The sequence below is a fragment of the Camelus bactrianus genome, chromosome 15, assembly GCF_048773025.1.
Source record: "Camelus bactrianus isolate YW-2024 breed Bactrian camel chromosome 15, ASM4877302v1, whole genome shotgun sequence".
NCBI classification, from domain to species: domain Eukaryota; kingdom Metazoa; phylum Chordata; class Mammalia; order Artiodactyla; family Camelidae; genus Camelus; species Camelus bactrianus.
In genome coordinates, this window is record NC_133553.1 from 31,105,363 (window position 1) to 31,122,522 (window position 17,160).

The window sequence follows — 17,160 nt, forward strand, 5'->3', positions numbered from 1 at the left end:
CCGGGGAACATTTGTGGGGTTCTAAGGTGGTGCAGGAGGCTGGAAGCGACAGTGAAATCACTCAGTGTCATAACCTTTAGCACATGGAGTACTTCCACAGAGAGCGACATTCTAAAAACATGCAGCTGATTTTCACTTACGGCATCTGCCTGATAACACACTTGCTGGAGGCAGGAGACTAAAGAGCTAGACTCAAAAGACTCAAAGGCTGTTTTCACAGGGTCAGGAAAACAGACACCTACCAGGCTCTCAATCAAAAGCCTGTAAGAGCCACACTGGAGAAAGAGGCGGCTGGGGTTGAAAAGGCAAAATCCCAACAGGGAGAGAAGCCCGTAACAAGCATGCAACCAATTCCTCCCTTAAGACATTTGCCTTATTTTGACCTTGTGTGAAGGAGAAAGAAAAAGAACTAAGCCCTAAACTTTCAAGGAGCAAAAGTACACAGGGCCCACGAAAGTCATACTGCAGCCTGCAGGGAGGCTGAGGCACCTGGAATTTGTGACGAATACTGGACAGTAGTTGCTACACAAAAGAGCTCCAGAGATCTATACAGTGGCCCCTTGAAACTCTGGCCAAGTGTCATTCTGCACATGCATGTGAGAAAACTACCCGAGGTCAGGGAAGAACCATCGTAAAGGCATAAAAAAAAGCAAGAAAAAAAATGGCCCACAGCTAGGAGACAAATTCACTGACAGATGCAGAAATGAGAAGGTGAAATCAGCAGACAGAATGTTAGAAAGGCTATTGTAAATTCATGCTATATGCTCAAGAAGCTAAAGGGAAACAGAAACATAATGTGGAGAAATTGAAGACATAAAAGTGGATCAAATGCTACTTCTAGATATGGAAGAAAACAATACCTGAAATGAAAAATACAAGTGATTCGACTGATGGCTAATCATGCAGGGAAGAAGAAAAGATCAGGAAACTCGAATGCATGGCAACAGAAAATATAATTACTAAAAAAGAAAAACAGTTTCATTTTGGGACAATACCAAGTGATCTAACATGTGTGAGGTTGAAGTCTCAGAAAAGGGATGTGGGAGATGGAAAAAAATTTGAAGAAATAGCCAAAAAGTTTCCAATTTTGATGAAAACTATAAGCCCACTATCTAAGAGGCTCAATGAATCCCATGCATAAAAAAACAAAAACCAAAAAAAAAAAAAAAAAAAAAAGCCCCCAAGGTACATCAGAAATTGCTAAAATCAGTAATAAAGGGAAAATCTGAGAGCAGTTGGGGGCAGAGTAGCACAGGTGTAGAGAAGACACATTATACATGGATGAACAAAGATAAAAATGGCAACAGGCTTTTCATCAGAAATTATGCAAGCAATTCTTTTGTAGTTCATGAGCATGATGACTGGGTGTTCAGGCGTTTGTGTGACATGTGCCTCCCTCAAACCTTGTTATGTCAGCACATTACCTGTCTGACGTGAAAAGAAAAAAAAAAAGAGAGAAATTATGCAAACAACAATGCAATGCAGACATGTATAATGTACCAAAAGAAAAACACTGGAAATCTGAAATTCTATGCCCATCAAAATGAAGTTTTGAAAAACAAAGCTGAAATAAAGATTTTTTTCAAACAAATTAAGAAGTGAGAGAACTAACTGCCAGCAGACCTACACTACAAAGTATGTTAAAGGAAGTTCTTCGTTGGGAGGAAAAACCAGATGGGAACTTGGATATGTACAAAGGATAAAGAGCACTAAAAATGATGAATATGTGGGTAAACAGAAAAGATGCTTTTCTCATTTTCAAATCTCTTTAAAAAGTAATTGTCTAGAGGGGAGGGTATAGCTCAGTGGTAGAGTGCATGCTTAGCATGCATGAGGTCTGGGGTTCAATCCCCAGTATTTCCATTTAATAAACAAACAAACAAACAAACAAACAAATCTAATTACCCCCCTCCAAAAGATAATTTTTTAAAGCAAAAACAGCAATATGCTGAGGAATGTATAATATATGCAGAAGTATAACAACAATAGCACAAAGAATGAGGGAAAATCAAATACACTCTTTAAAAAATTTTTTAATGAAGTATAGTTGATTTGATATACTATGTTAGTTTCTGGTATAGAGCAAAGTGATTCAGTTATATGTATATATTTTCTTTTCATATTCTTTTTCATTATAGGGAATTATAAGTTACTGAATATAGTTCCTTGTGCTATACAGTAGGACCTTGCTGTTTATCTATTTTATATACAGCTGTGTATATCTGTTAATCCCAAACTTAATTGATTACCATCTTCCCCTTTGGTAACCATAAATTTGTTTTCTATGTCTGTCTGTTTCTGTTTTGAAATAAGTTCATTTGTACCATATTTCAGATTCCACATATAGTAATACCATATGGTATTTGTTCTTCTCTGTCTGATTTCCTTCAAAAGTATACTCTTTTAAGGTTCTTACCCTGTATGTCAAGTGATACATAATTTCAAGACCAACTATATGTTAAAGATGTATAGTAAACCTCAGAACAACCATTAAAAGGGTAAAGCAAAGTAAAAATCCAATAGTGAAGATAAAAAATGATTAATCCAAAGAAAGGAGGAAGAAGAAAAAAGAGAACAAAGAACAGATACAACATATAGAAAACAAACAGCATTAAATGAAGCTGAAATGCTGGAAATGTGTTGGTGTACTGTAGAGGAAAGTATTGAAAGGCTTAAGGAAACTGGAATATTAGTGTGGATTTATCACACTGGACCTGCTCAGCCACCCTGGAAAGGATCAGGACATACCTTTCTCACCATGACTGTGAGAAATCAATTTGGGAGGGAAGGCCCAGCATCCCTGAAGAGCTCTGTGGTTGCTCTTCTCTGTAGGTCAGAAATTACAGTGGGACCTTTTTCACAAAACTAGAATAATCCTAAAATTTATATGGAATCACAAAAGACCCAGAATTGCCAAAGCAATACTGAAGGAAAAGGATGAAGCTGGACAAATAACCCTCCCAGACTTCAGACAGTACTACAGAGCTACAGTAATCAAAACAGTGTGGTATTGGCATAAAAACACACATATGGATCAATGGAAGAGGATAGAGAGCCCAGAAATAAATCTATGCAGTTACGGTCAATTAATCTTTGACAAAGAAGGAAAGAATATACAATAGAGAAAAGTGTTGTTAGGAAAACTGGAGAGCCACATGTAAATCAATGAAATTAGAACAATCCCTTACACCACACAGAAAAATAAACTCAAAATGGCTTAAAGACTTAAACATAAGACAAGACACTATAAACCCCCTAGAAGAAGACATAGGTAAAACATTTTCTGACATAAATCTTAGTAATGTTCTCCTAGGACAGTTGACCCAAGCAGTAGAAATAAAAGCAAAAATAAACAAATGGGACCTACTTAAACTTATAAGCTTTTGCACAGCAAAGGAAACCATAAGCAAAACAAAAAGACAACCTATGGAATGGGAGAAAATATTTGCAAATGATGTGACTGACAAGGGCTTAATTTCCAGAATATATATACAGCTGACACAACTAATAACAAAAGAAAACCAAATCCAAAAATGGGCAGAAGACCTAAACAAGCAATTCTCCAATGATGACATACAAATGGCCAATAGGCACATGAAAAAATGCTCAATATCACTAATTATCAGAGAAATGCAAATCAAAACTACAATGAGGTATCACCTCACACCAGTCAGTATGGCCATCATTCAAAAGTCTACAAACAATAAATGCTGGAGATGGTGTGGAGAAAAGGGAACCCTCCTACACTGTTGGTAGGAATGTAGTTTGGTGCAGCCATTATGGAAAACAGTATGGAGATTCCTCAAAAAACTAAAAATAGAATTACCATATGATCCAGCAATCTCTCCTGGGCATATATCTGGTGGAAACTCTAATTCAGAAAGATACATGCACCCCAATGTTCCTGGCAGCACTATTTACAACAGCCACGATATGGAAACAACCTAAATGTCCACTGACAGATGACTGGATAAAGAAGTTGTGGTATATTTATACAATGGAATACTACTCAGCCATAAAAAAGAATAAAGTAATGTCACTTGCAGCAACATGAATGGACCCAGAGATTATCATTCTAAGTGAAGAAAGCCAGAAAGTGAAAGAAAAATACCATATGATATCACTTATATGTGGAATCTAAAAAAGAAAAAGAGACACAAATGAATTTATTTACAAAATAAAGACTCACAGACACAGAAAACAAACTCATGGTTACCAGGGGAAAAGGGGGGTGGGCAGGGATAAAATGGGAGTTCAACAGGAAAGCCGTCCTTCACACAGCAGAGCTGGTGCACAGCCAATTCACTACAGTCTTTAATGGGAGTTGCAGTCAATGACTCACATCTCCCTTGCTGGCTATGCTCTTACACACATTTTCATTGCTAGCCCACCTGCATTCATTCTTAAGTCTCTTTACATGGGACCTTAAGCTGAAGTCTTCCTCAGGTGCCTTTGCTGAGGCCTCCTTCTTGGGGGAGGAAAGAGAAACTTTAAAGACACTTTCCCCAACTCTGACTCAATACTTTCCCACTCCTAGCTCTCACTATTTTAAACAGCAAAATCACAAACACTAAAATGAGAAAAACATGGCACTAAATACACTATGAAAAGAATACTTGTTGACTTTATGAAAGTTGAGATAAGAAGGCAGATGTTGCCCTGTTTGACTTCAGCTGGGAACCTGTCCTTTGGGAGACTTGAATCTTTGGCCACTCTGTACAGGTCTATGAATGACTACAAAAGAACTACAAGTATTATTTTTGGGTTATAATAAATTTTAGTGAGTGGTCAAATTCAGAGAGGGAACCTGCAAACAATAAGGACTGACCATATTCTGATCACAACAAATTAAATGAGAAATCAGAAACAGAAAGATGTCTGAAACATCCCCAAATATCTAGAAATTAAACAACAGACTTCTAAATTATACATGAGTCGAAGAAGAAATCACAAGAGAAATCTGAAAATATTCTGATTTTCATGGAAGAGGAAACATAATATTAAAACATGCAGATAAAGCAATGTGAAGAGGGAAATGTGTAGCTTTATATGCTTATGTTTGAAAAGAAGGCCTAAAATCATTGATCTATGCTTCTACCAGAAGAAACTAGAAAAAGAAGAGCAAATTAAACCCAAAAGCAAGCAGAAAGAAATCATGAGGTAGCTGAAATCAATCAAACAGCAAACAAACAAAATCAATCGAACTAAAAGTTGGTTCTTAGAAAGACTTATCAGGGAAAAAAGAGAAGACACAAATCGTGAACATCTGGAATGAAAGAGGAGACATCAATACAGAATATAAAGATATTAAAAGAATAATAATGTGCTATGGAGTATGTATCTCTCTGAATAAATCTACTTTTACTAAAAAAAAAAGAATAATGATGAAGTATTATGAACAATTTTATTGAAATAAGTTTGGCAAGTTAAATGAAATGGGAAAAATCTTTGCCAAAACAAAAAACAAAAAACAAAAAAACTACTATAGCTCACTCAAGAAATGGAGAACCTGAACAACCCTACATCTACTAAGGATAGTGAATTCATAGGAAAAACCCTTCCTAAGAAAGAAAACTCTAAGCCCATATGACTTCACTAGTAAATTCTCCCAAGTATTTAAGGAAGAAATAACACTAATTCTACACAAAATCTTCCAGAAACTAGAAGAGGAAGAAATATTTTCCAACTCGTTTTATGAAGCCAGTATTACCCAGATGCCAACACCAGGTAAGAATATCACAAGAAAGTATTATTCCTGAGACCATTATCTCTCATGACTAGACATAAAAATCCTTTACAAAATTTTAGCTGATTCAGTCAGCAATTTATAAAACGGCAAATACATCATGACCAAGTGGAGTTTATTCCAGGAATGCAAGGCTGGTTCAATAGTTTTTTAAAAAAAATCAGTGTAACTGATATTACCAATAGACTAAAAAAGACAAACCCACTACCACCACCACCACCACCACCACCACAAGCAACTCAGTCTTTACCTCACACCACATACAAACATTAACTTGAGTTGTAGCGCAGACCAAAATGTAAGAGCTAAACTACAAAACTTTCAGAAGAAAACAGAAAATCTTTGTGATCTTGTTAAGGAAAAGATTTCTACAACACTGATAGCATGACCCATAAAACAGGACCTTGATATACTGGGCTTCATCAAAATCAAGAATTTCTGCTCTTAGATAGTGAAAAGACAAGCCACAGACAGGGAGAAAATATTTGCAAATCACAAATCTCATAAAGGACTGGTATTCTGATACATAAAGAACTCTGAAACTCAATAGTAAGAACAACAACTCAAACAAAACGGGCAAAACATCTGAGCAGATATTTTATCAGAAAATACACAGAAGGCAAATAAGCACATGAAAGAAGTTCAATATCTTTGGTCTTTATGGAAATACAAATTAAACCTCAAGGAGACATTACTATACTCCTACTGGAATGCCTAAAATTAAAAAAGACTGAGCATGCAGAGTGTAACTAAAACTCTCATACACTGCTGGTAAGAATGCAAAATGGTATAACCACTTTGGAATCAGTTTGACAGGTTCTTAAAAGCTAAACACATCTATCATACGGAGAAGCCAACCAAGTCTTCAGTATTTGTCCAGTAGAAATGAAATATTTGTCCGTTTAAAGACTTGTGGATGAATGTTCATAGCAGCTTTATTCAGAACAGCCCCAAGCTGGAAACAACTCAAATATGTATCATTTGGTGAACAGATAACTTATGGTATGTCTATACAGTGGAATGACATTTAGCAACAAGGAACACACTGCTGATATATGCGACAACACAGATCAATCTCGAAAGCATTATGCTAAATGAAAGACACAAAAAACTACATACTAGAAATGTTCTATTCTAGACTGTGGTGGCGTGTACACAGCTATACACATTTGTCAAAATGAAAACTATACAATAAAAATTGGTAAATTTATTGTCCTGTAAATAACATCTCAATAATGCTGATTTTTAAGAAATGCAAGAATGTGATAAACGTACAATGTGGAACAGTGCTTTCCTTGGAAGAGGAGAGGTGAAGAAGTTGTGCGGGAGTAAGGAGCATATCAGTGGGCGTCAATTGTCAATATTCTCAGGTTGGTTGTTTATTATATTATTAAAAAAGACACAAAAACTGAAGGAAGATCATCATGGATAATGATACAAGTAATTTAAGAGCCTAAAATAATGACTTAATTCAATTCTGTACTCCTGATGCCTCAATTATAAACAACATAAAATAGAAACTGGGGTGATGTTGAAAATGATTTAGTATTAGCTATTTTTAGAAAACTTCACTCTTCAAAATGATGACTCATTTCTTAAGTGTTTGAGTTTCACTCTAACCAATATTCAAGATATTAACTCTTTAAGAAAATAACTACATAAGGCCCAAGTCTGAGGCATGTTAATACTTACCCAGGGGTTCCACCAATTGGTCAACCAGTCCCATTTTCTTTGCTCTGTCTGCACGAATGTTTCTACCTGTCAGCATCATGTCAAAAGCAGCAGGCACACCCACCTTAACAGGCAAGCAAGGATTAGAGCAGAGGGGGAAAAATATCAGAGTGACAATTACAATTTACAAATCATCCAACTGAGCAAAAAAAGTATTAAAATGCAAAAAGTCAAACCAGATTTTTACACTATTTATCAATTAGTGAGATTTTCTACACTGATACACATTCAGACAACTTTTGGGATTAGAAACCTCCAGCTGAAGCAAAAATGTCTTTATGTCTCTTAATTTAGTATGTAGGATTTCCATTTTATGGATTGATAAGATACAGAAATAATTTCATGTATCCTAACATTGTATTATTCTGAGTTTCTTTTCTATCATTTATGTAACATTTAAAATTCCTATACAGAATTAGTGGAGATTCTGAGGAATGTGATATTTTAACAACGTCGAAAGAAATTTCTAAAACAAGAATCTTGGGTTTAACAAAAACAGAACTCAGCTAGGGCTTTGTATATAGGTACTAGAAGAACAGCTTCTAGCAACACTCAATATCAGCTATAATAAAACACAGCAAAAGAAACTCAGCAATATTTTCTACACACATACAGGCTTATTCATTCTTTCAATAAATCCCCCTGACAATTCCTGTGAAGAAATGCACACTTTTTATTATCAGACAGTAAATGCCATGAACTTTCCCATTTCTTCTGTGCCCAGCTCATGTCAACTCCTCTCCAAAGAGTATTTCTGCTGAGTGTTGTTTTCACTGAAAATCTATAGAACCAGAGGCTATGAGGTTCAGTGGGGCCTCAAGTTTGATATTAAGGCTCTGCAGCCTCCAGGTTGCACAGTTCTTCCTTCTCCTTTAAAATTCAAAAACCTGATGGGCTGGCCTCTTTTGGTTCTCCAGAACACCACAGTGAGATCAGCCAAACCAGGGGAAAGGTTTGCCTCTTACAGTTACCATGAAATAAGATCCATGGATTTGAAAAACTGGTAAGATGGTACTATGCAGAGAAGGAACAAATTAACCTGTAAGTCCTAGAAAGCAAGATGTGTATCTTATTTACCTCTTCCCTTCTTTAGGGACTAACAATAATTCTGATCAAGGAATTGAAAAAATAAATAAAAAGTAGAACTGGAAAAAAAAACCATCAAGAATAAAATTTGCTATTGATCCTTTACAATGAATACCCGCATTTTTATCTTTTGTACAAGAGGAAATAGAGCTAAAGGGGCATATAGTATCAGGGGGCCTTAAACTCACCATTTTGGGCAGCCTTTGTGTTCCTCCTGCTCCTGGTAACAATCCCAGCAAGACTTCGGGGGAACCTAATACTGTTTTCTTATCTTTTGTTGCTATTCTGTATTGGCATGAAATGGCAAGCTTCAAACAAAAGAAAATTAGAATGTTAGAAAATGTAATTTTATAACACCTGAGGATCTGTGATGGTCTAAAGATCACTTACATGGCAGGAATGTGCCCTTAGAATAAACTGAAATTCCTCAGGTTGGCATTTGATGCTTTCTACAATTCACCTTTCTGGCCTTACTTCATACTTTCCCCCTAATTTATTAACCTTTTTGGGGGTTGAAAGTCTTTTTAAAAATCTGGTGAAAGTTATGGAAGCTCTCAATGGAAAAATGCATACACAATTATACACACACCCCAGGGTAAGAAACCCTATACCCTACAGAGACCCTTCAATCAAGCATGTCTACTTACGGTGTCCTAATTAGGCTTTGCTTATCCTTGTATCTGCTCACACCCTGCCGCATGCAGATTGCTTTTTTCTTGTTATTTTCTGGTTAATCAAATTCTGCCTACCCTTTAGGACCAGGCACAGGTTTCCTTAATCAATATATGTGAAAGTGTCTGGTATAGAGCCTGGCATGTGATAAATGCTCAATACATGTTATTTTCTCCTCTCCCTACCTGTTTTCCTACATGCTGCAGTCTGGTAAGCATCTCTTCTCTCAAATCCTGTGTTATTTACCATCTTTACTGCTCACAAGACACTTGACATATATGATGCTTTCTGTGTCTCAACTAGATTTAAGTAGCTGAAGAGCATGGGTCATACTTCTAAATCTTTGCCCTGAAAATTTGGACAAGTTTTTTTTTTTTAGAACTGAAAGGGACCTTAGAGATCTAGTTCAGATCTCCTCAATTTATAAATAAAAACATCATGCTTTGGTTCACTTGCTCTGTGCTATGAGAATAATGATAAAAACCTAACCAGAAGTTTGATAACTAAAAGGAAAGCTGATTCTCCTTCAAGAAATTTTCTCAGGCAAAATAGTAGCCTAAAGGTTTGCAGCTGGTGAACCCCAACAATGAGCTGGACAGGGTCTCGATGACTTTGGAATAAATCTGTACCTCAAGTCCTCCTCCTAAGCAGGATCCACTGATGGCAGCCACAATAGGCTTTGTGGATTTCTCAAGTTTCTCAAATGTTCTGTGTGCTTCCTGTGATATTTGTGTTACCTCTTGAGAGGTCTTGAAAGCATTTAACATACTGTCGGAAACATGAAAGCAGAGAACAGAAACAAACAAACAAACAAACAAAAAACAAAAGTGAAACATTAACCTACTTTGTTCAACAATGTATCCACTATATCCTTACCCTATTACATATCAATATTTGGTAGTGAATCTTCAAATAATCAGAAATTTAAGAATAGTTTTGCCTCAGATAGCACTAATATCAGTGGTATCTCTCCATAAAGAGTGTTAAATTTCTGGATTCAGAAAACAAGAAACAAAACATGTTGCATTATTTGTTTTGATAACAAATCATTAGATTACAAAGCTCTGTACATGAGAAAATTATCTTCTGGTAAATATCTTCACTATCAGACTAAACATTTCCACTATCAGGTAGCTTTCTGATTAAGCAGCAATCAAAATGACAGGGAAAAAAAAAAAGGTTCCAATTTTTTAGAGGGATCTAAAACCTTTAAATAGATCACCTAATGATTAAAAAAGAACTGTTAACAATAATATTGTGAGTTACTCACTGTCTTTTAATTTCAGTTTGTTTCATTTGCTACTTACCTTGTTTCTAAACACACTTAAGCTATGGATTTTGTACTATTGACCAAAGATAACAAATTTTTGTCATTTTATATGCTGATAGTTGCCCAGCTAGCCTCACAGAAGCTGCAAGTATCTTCCTATGGATTTAGGTAACTACTGCCAGGTACATCCGTGTCTGTTAGGCTTAAATCACCAAACCAGGAGAAATAGCACTTGATAGAGATAATTTTGCTTTTTCTAAAAAAAAAACACTAAATAAACAGAATATTTATGAATTTTTAATTACTATACATAAGCAAAAAAAGGTAAACAATATTGAACAAAGTTTAAAAATATACAAACACCTTAAGTGCAAATTACTAAGCCGATAATGCTAGCTATCACTGCCTAAAAGTGTAGAATTATATAACAAATGACCATATTTTGACAGAATTAACAACTTAACATTTTAATCCATTAAACTAACACTAAGATATCATTTCTCCTTAATTTGCTCTGAAAAATTGTAAACAAGTTATATATACATACAATCATTGAAAAAAAAGAAAATATTAGCTGTATTAATAAGTTTCCTTTGACTGCCTCAAGTTCTACCAGCCACTTTACCCTGAAACAAATCATTTTCATGTTTGTAGTGCATTCTTCAAACCAACTACATATTTGTATCCATAAATAATACAAGGAAGTATTTTATACATTGTTTAAAAATGTTTATATAAAGTACATAGCAAAGATACTGCAACTTGCTTTTTTTAAACTTAACATTGTTTCTGAGTTCTAACATTATGCTGTAGATCTAGTTAGTTTCTTTCAACTGTTTTATAATATTTTCTCTTATGAATATTCCACATTTACTTATCTATTTCCCTAGTGACTAACATTTAGCTTGTTTCAAATCCTTCATTATTTTAAACTACACAGGACTGAACATCCTTATACGTAAGTTCTTAAAAACAAAGAGGAAGATTTCTCTAGCATATACACCTAGAAGAGGTATCACTTGATTATATGATACATGCATTTTCAATTTTACTAAATTTTACCAAATTGCTCTCCAAAGTGGCTGTATCAATTGGCATTTCTACTGGTAATATTTAACTTTCTCATTTTCCGAAGTCCTTGCTAACATGATATTTTCAAACTTTTAAATGTTTGCTGGTCTGATGGGTGAAAAAAGGCATCTCATTGTTAGTTTAATTTTATAGTATTTTTCGTTCTACTCAAACATTGCTGCTTGAACCACTTTCAACCCCTTTATGAAAAGGCTGTAGTCTTATAAGGTTTAAGTAACAAGCCCCTCGTTTTAAATCAACTTTATTATACCCGTGAAAATAACTTAAAAAGCTTTCAAAGAAAATGTACTTCTACATTCTTTTAAAATGAGAAACAATTAAGCCTAAAAACATACTATTAGCCAAGATAAAAGGTGACTTCAAATTCTCTAAAACTTACTTGAGATCAGCACCTGCAATGAAGCAGCCTGGCTTTGATGAGATAAGGACAACACTTCTGATTTGATCACTAGACCAGACTTCATTCATCACTTCTAAGAACTCTGAATGCAGTTCTTGACCCAGAGTATTTACCTGACAAAGGGAAATACATATAAATCTAAGAGTTTAAATTTTAAGTAAAAGATGTGCAAATCCCCATAAAATGCTATTTTTGACTACAGGAAATATGTTTATCTAGGAAAAGTATACTGTTAGAAGAAAGAGAGACAGGGAAACAAACAAACAAAAAACTTAGTAGCTGTCTATTCAGAAGCTTTGGCCAGCTGTAAGCAACCCTCCCTTTAAAATTAGTTCTACTCAAAGGAGGAACTCAGGGTCATATTCCTAAAAGGCTGAATCATATGCAGGATATAAATAAATCTACAAACATTTATCAGTGTGGAAAAAATCTGTATAATGTTAAGGAGAAAAAGGAATCAAAATTGGACATATAGTATGATTCTAATTTTGCAAATATTGTTTGTTTAAACTGGATTAAATGTAAAAGTGGTTATCTATGGGTCTGGAGTATAAATGATTGTTATTGTCCACCTTATAGATTTAAAATTTCCTACTATAGGCATGTGTTATTTTTGTGTTCAGGAAAAATGCTCAGCTTGGAAAATTCTGAAACAATATCTTAAGTTTGAATCGTTGGTCAGTAAATGGCAAGATTTACTCTAGTGAGGGGGACTGGCTCTTACTTTCCTTAATTTGTGATAGTTGTTAATTCCTTCCATCTAGGTCCTCCTACTTCATTTAGGTCTCTGGTAACAAGATTTCTGAAATACGAAATCATTACATCAACTTCAGGTGGAGGAAAAGCTTGAGCTCTGGCAATAAAGCTCTTTTTGGTAAAAGACTGGGTTAATGTTACACGCTTTGCTAAAGTTGCCAAAACAAGTGAAGCTCCACTTGGAACAGAACTTGATTTCCAATATATGAACTGCATCAAGTCATTCAGTTCCTTCAGTAAGCTTGGCAATGACAATTAACCCAGCCAACCTACTATGAATAATGACTATGTCAGGCAGGTAATGAAGAAAGCTGATTTAATAACCTCATAGATAAGATGGATAGATCAGATTTGATTCTTATAAACAAAGCTTGTACTTTGGTTCTGATCTAATAAATCACCTTCTCACCATTCTACACTGTAACAGAAGGCTAGTTTTATTAAACCTTGATGTTAATCTGACATCTAAGGTCAATTAGAAGGAATTCTTAAACAAGGACCTGTGCTTCAGGAAACTGCATTCCTTGGGCAATTTCTCACACTCTAACCATCAAAACAGATAAGATTACTGCCAGATTGGTGGATTCATTTCTTTGCCATTTAGGACTAGATTAATGAATGTAGTACACAGAAATAAACTGCAGCAAGTTAAATTAGGTACCTTTGAATTGGGTGAGTTAATTCGAATAACTGCCACATCCCCTTTGACTCCAAAGTTAATATGGGTTCTGCCTAAAAAGAGAAGGAAAATGTACTTGTAAACATGTTTATTGCTAAATAAATAAAAAAGATACATAAGCATGTCCACGAGAAATTAAACTTACTCAGCAAAGCAGAGGACCCTGCGAAGTTGCGACAAACATAACCTGTAAGAAAAAGGTATTTCAAAATTAATTATTTTACAAAACAGAATTTCTGTAGTACCTGCTATATATAAGAAAGTGGAGTTTATAACAGCAAAGAGACAAAATTAGAATGTGTCCTTGGCCATTACTGTGACCACTATTATATCTTTTTGCTTCAATTATCAGGTCATACGATTATTTGGATACTCAATGTGGTAGGTAGAAGAATGGCCCCTCAGGGATGTCCATGTCCCCCAAAACTGAATATGCTAGGTTATATGGCAAAAGGAAATTAAGGTTGCAGATGGAATTCAGGTGGCTAATTAGCTGACCTTAATACAGGGAGATTATCCAGGATTATCCAGGTGGGCCCAATGTAATTATAAAGGGGGAGAAAAAGACAAAGAGAACCAGAGGTGCCAAGGTGAGAAACCATTTTGCTGCCTTTGAAGAAGTTAAGGTATGTAGGCAGCCTCTGAAAGCAGGAAAAGGCAAGGAAATGGATTCTCCCTCAGAGCTTCCAGAACGAACACAGCCCTGCCACCACCTTTGATTTTAGCCCAATGAGACTCATTTCTGACATCCAAAACTGAAAGATAATAAAACTGTATTGTTTCAGACATTAAGTTTATGGAAATTTAGGGCAGCAATAGGAAACAAATACACTTAGAAATAAGTAATCTACAAAGCAATCCATAATGTTAGTTGCAAACATATTCCAAATATATCTCAACATGTTCTCCAGCCAGGTCCTCTTGCATTTTCACGGAGAGATGATGTTCCAGTGTTATGAAAAGTAGAATCAAGGGGCATTAGAGATTATATAAATGAAACAGTCCATACTACGTACTTCGCTATTTCAAGTATTTCTAACTAAAGTCTATACCACGTGCCATCAAGAACGCTCCTACTCAGAGGATAACAAAGACCAGCTACTCTCCTCCCTCTTTCCTTATCACCTCACAACTTTGGCTCTCCTGCATAAAGATGATGAGATGATCTTTTGAGCACAAGCCATCACGAAAGAAGTACCAACAGAGGGCCTTTCAATTGAGACTCTGGCTAGAAGGTAAGGAGCACTGGGAAATTTTAGGTAAAAATTCCAAGTTGGTTCTGGGCATCTCTCTACCTCCTTTCTAGCATCAAAGGCTCACCTTTGTCCCGCTCCCACCCAAACATCTTGCTTTAGGTAGTCACCAAGCTATTCTGGAGGCCAGCACAGGGTCAACATCCCTGAATTATAACTTCTCATCTTTAAAAACACCCCACTCTTTCTTCCTTTGTCTTTCATATTCATGGTTCACATCACACCATGTCTCCTATGCACCTCTTTCACTCGTGCTTCTCCCTACCCACATCTTCCAAATCTGGTCCAATTATCTTAGAAAAAAAGTTTTCTCTTTGGTTCTAAAAATAAAAACAAATCATCCCTTAATAACCAATAACTGTAACAGTAGTACACATGAAACACCTGTACTCAGGGAAAGGCATAAGTTTTAAAGTGGTATCAAACACAGTAAAGAACTAGCACTTTAATAATACCCAGTGGTTCCTTCATGTATCTCTTCTAATTATACTAGCTTTCCCCAAGTATTAGTTATCTAAATCTTAATTACTAATATTAAAACTTTTAAATTTCTAATTTTCATTAAACTGCATTTAAATGACATTAGGGGCTACATGGTCTTGGAATCCACAAACATAATTTAGGAGTGTAGTGCCTGGCTAATTTAGGAGTGCTATTAGTGAAAAAAGAAGAGTTAAAATCCCTAGCAACCTCTAGGTGGCTAAAACTTTTCACCAGCTGGTGACCATCTGTCTCTCTGTCTGCTCTCTCACTCTCTAAATCCCCTACCTTCATCTGGCTCAGAATTTGAGGGGTGTTAAACAACAGTCTAAGACTTTGCTTTAGCATGCAAGATAATCAGAGATAACCAAGGGCAACAGACAATAAAGTCACACCATTTTGGTCATTTTATGTCATGGTAGTATTCTAAGAGCAATGTTAAACATCAAGCCTACCGAAAATGCTTCCTACATAATTTAGAAACAAACCTTAGACCATATCCACTTCCAACCATACCCACTTGAGGATGGCCTATATTTAACCAGGAGTCAGGGACCCTTCTGCAGTGAAGAACTATTACACATGGCCAAAGTAGAACCCAGGAGACTATCCAACATGACCCGTTGGACTGGGATTCCCATAGCAGTATTGAGATGTGATTCTAGAACTATGTTGGGCATTCAGATCAGCTGGGGAGGCTCAAATACACTCATAAATTTCCTGGGTGACAGACAACATAGAATTACAGAATCAGAATTTAAGGGGGCTAGGCCTCAGAATCTAATTTTTTAAAAAGTAACTGAAGTAGACAGCAAACAAATGGGCATGTGAGAACCACTGAATTAGAGAACCCACTGATGGTAGAGTGGATTAGGGGAGGACCTTCAAGAGTAGCCAAGGGTCTGGCCTCCATCTTTCTCTCTATCCTGTAGTTCTTTAAAGGAGGGGAAGAGAAGGCACAGGAAACAAAAGCCTTACACTGCTTTCAAAGGCAAAATGGTATACTATTAAAAAAAGAAAACTGTAGATGGCACCAGAACCAGAGTCGGGTGATCTCTGGTTCTGTCTGCATTTTTCTTTAAACAATCCAAGTCAGTGCTCATGGTGCAAAGACAAAGGATCTGAGGGTCAAAAGACTTGGGTTCAACCATCAAGTTTATCATTCACTAGCTGTATGGCCATGATCAAGCCTCTTAGTGTACTTCAGTATTCTTAAAAAGACAGAAGCAAAAGTGATGTAAGATTATAAATGTACCTGTAAGTCAAAGTGCTACACCAAAGTAAATTTAGAAGCCAGCCATCTTCTAAATCTCCAGTGCCTCTACTTCACTAATGACATACTTCCCTTCTTTGCTTTTCCATCATTTGAAATCAGTATCGTCTGTATTTATCACTCTTCCTTCTTTATGTCTGTATCATGGCCCCACAAAGCTTTACCCTGAGATTCCACCTACAACGATCTTTCTCCTCCCTGCTCAAATTTTTATCTTTATCATTCGCTGTTTCGTTCTTTAATCACTGCATCTGTAGTAGATGTTTTCCCTATATAAGCTGTAATCTCTTCCATTTCACAGTCATTAATACAACAACAAAAATTTAGTGTGGCCTATCAAGTGCCATGCACTGTTACAGGCACCTGAAGTGAAAAGAAAGACAAAAATCCCTGTCTCTGTGGAGCTTACATTCTAAGGCAGCAGCAGATATGGTATCTGCGGAGCATCAATTCCTACTCAATAGAGATAAATAAAGAGGTGAAAACAGGCCTGGCATAAAAAAGAGTTTGCCCGTAAAGGAGAAATTCCAGTGAGGGTGGGTGCCAGGGAATAAGGCAATTCTAGCTAAACAGGGTAAAGTGAATTAGTAGAAATGAACTGATCGGGAATGCAGGGTGGGAGGGACGGGGTGGACAGACAGACAAAAAACAAGAAACACAAATATGTAAATAAATATGTTAGAAGATAAGTGCCTAAGAAAAAAGAAAACAGCGGGTGAAGG

General features: G+C 36.0%; 1 protein-coding gene and 1 non-coding gene across 2 annotated transcripts in view; one reads left to right on the forward strand and one right to left on the reverse strand.

The window, feature by feature from the left end:
• HADHA (hydroxyacyl-CoA dehydrogenase trifunctional multienzyme complex subunit alpha) overlaps window positions 1-17,160 on the reverse strand; it is a 38,145-nt gene that overhangs the window by 18,141 nt on the left and 2,844 nt on the right. Inside the window, exons 2-7 of the mRNA XM_010948533.3 lie at window positions 13,578-13,619; window positions 13,415-13,485; window positions 11,977-12,110; window positions 9,865-10,003; window positions 8,752-8,871; window positions 7,439-7,541 (exon numbers count right to left, since the gene is read on the reverse strand). Coding sequence (XP_010946835.1) covers window positions 7,439-7,541; window positions 8,752-8,871; window positions 9,865-10,003; window positions 11,977-12,110; window positions 13,415-13,485; window positions 13,578-13,619 — 609 coding nt within the window. The remainder of the gene's footprint in view (window positions 1-7,438; window positions 7,542-8,751; window positions 8,872-9,864; window positions 10,004-11,976; window positions 12,111-13,414; window positions 13,486-13,577; window positions 13,620-17,160) is intronic.
• LOC123614976 (small nucleolar RNA U13) lies at window positions 1,334-1,434 on the forward strand. Its single transcript, XR_006722491.1, has one exon. It is a non-coding gene; the product is annotated as a small nucleolar RNA U13 (small nucleolar RNA).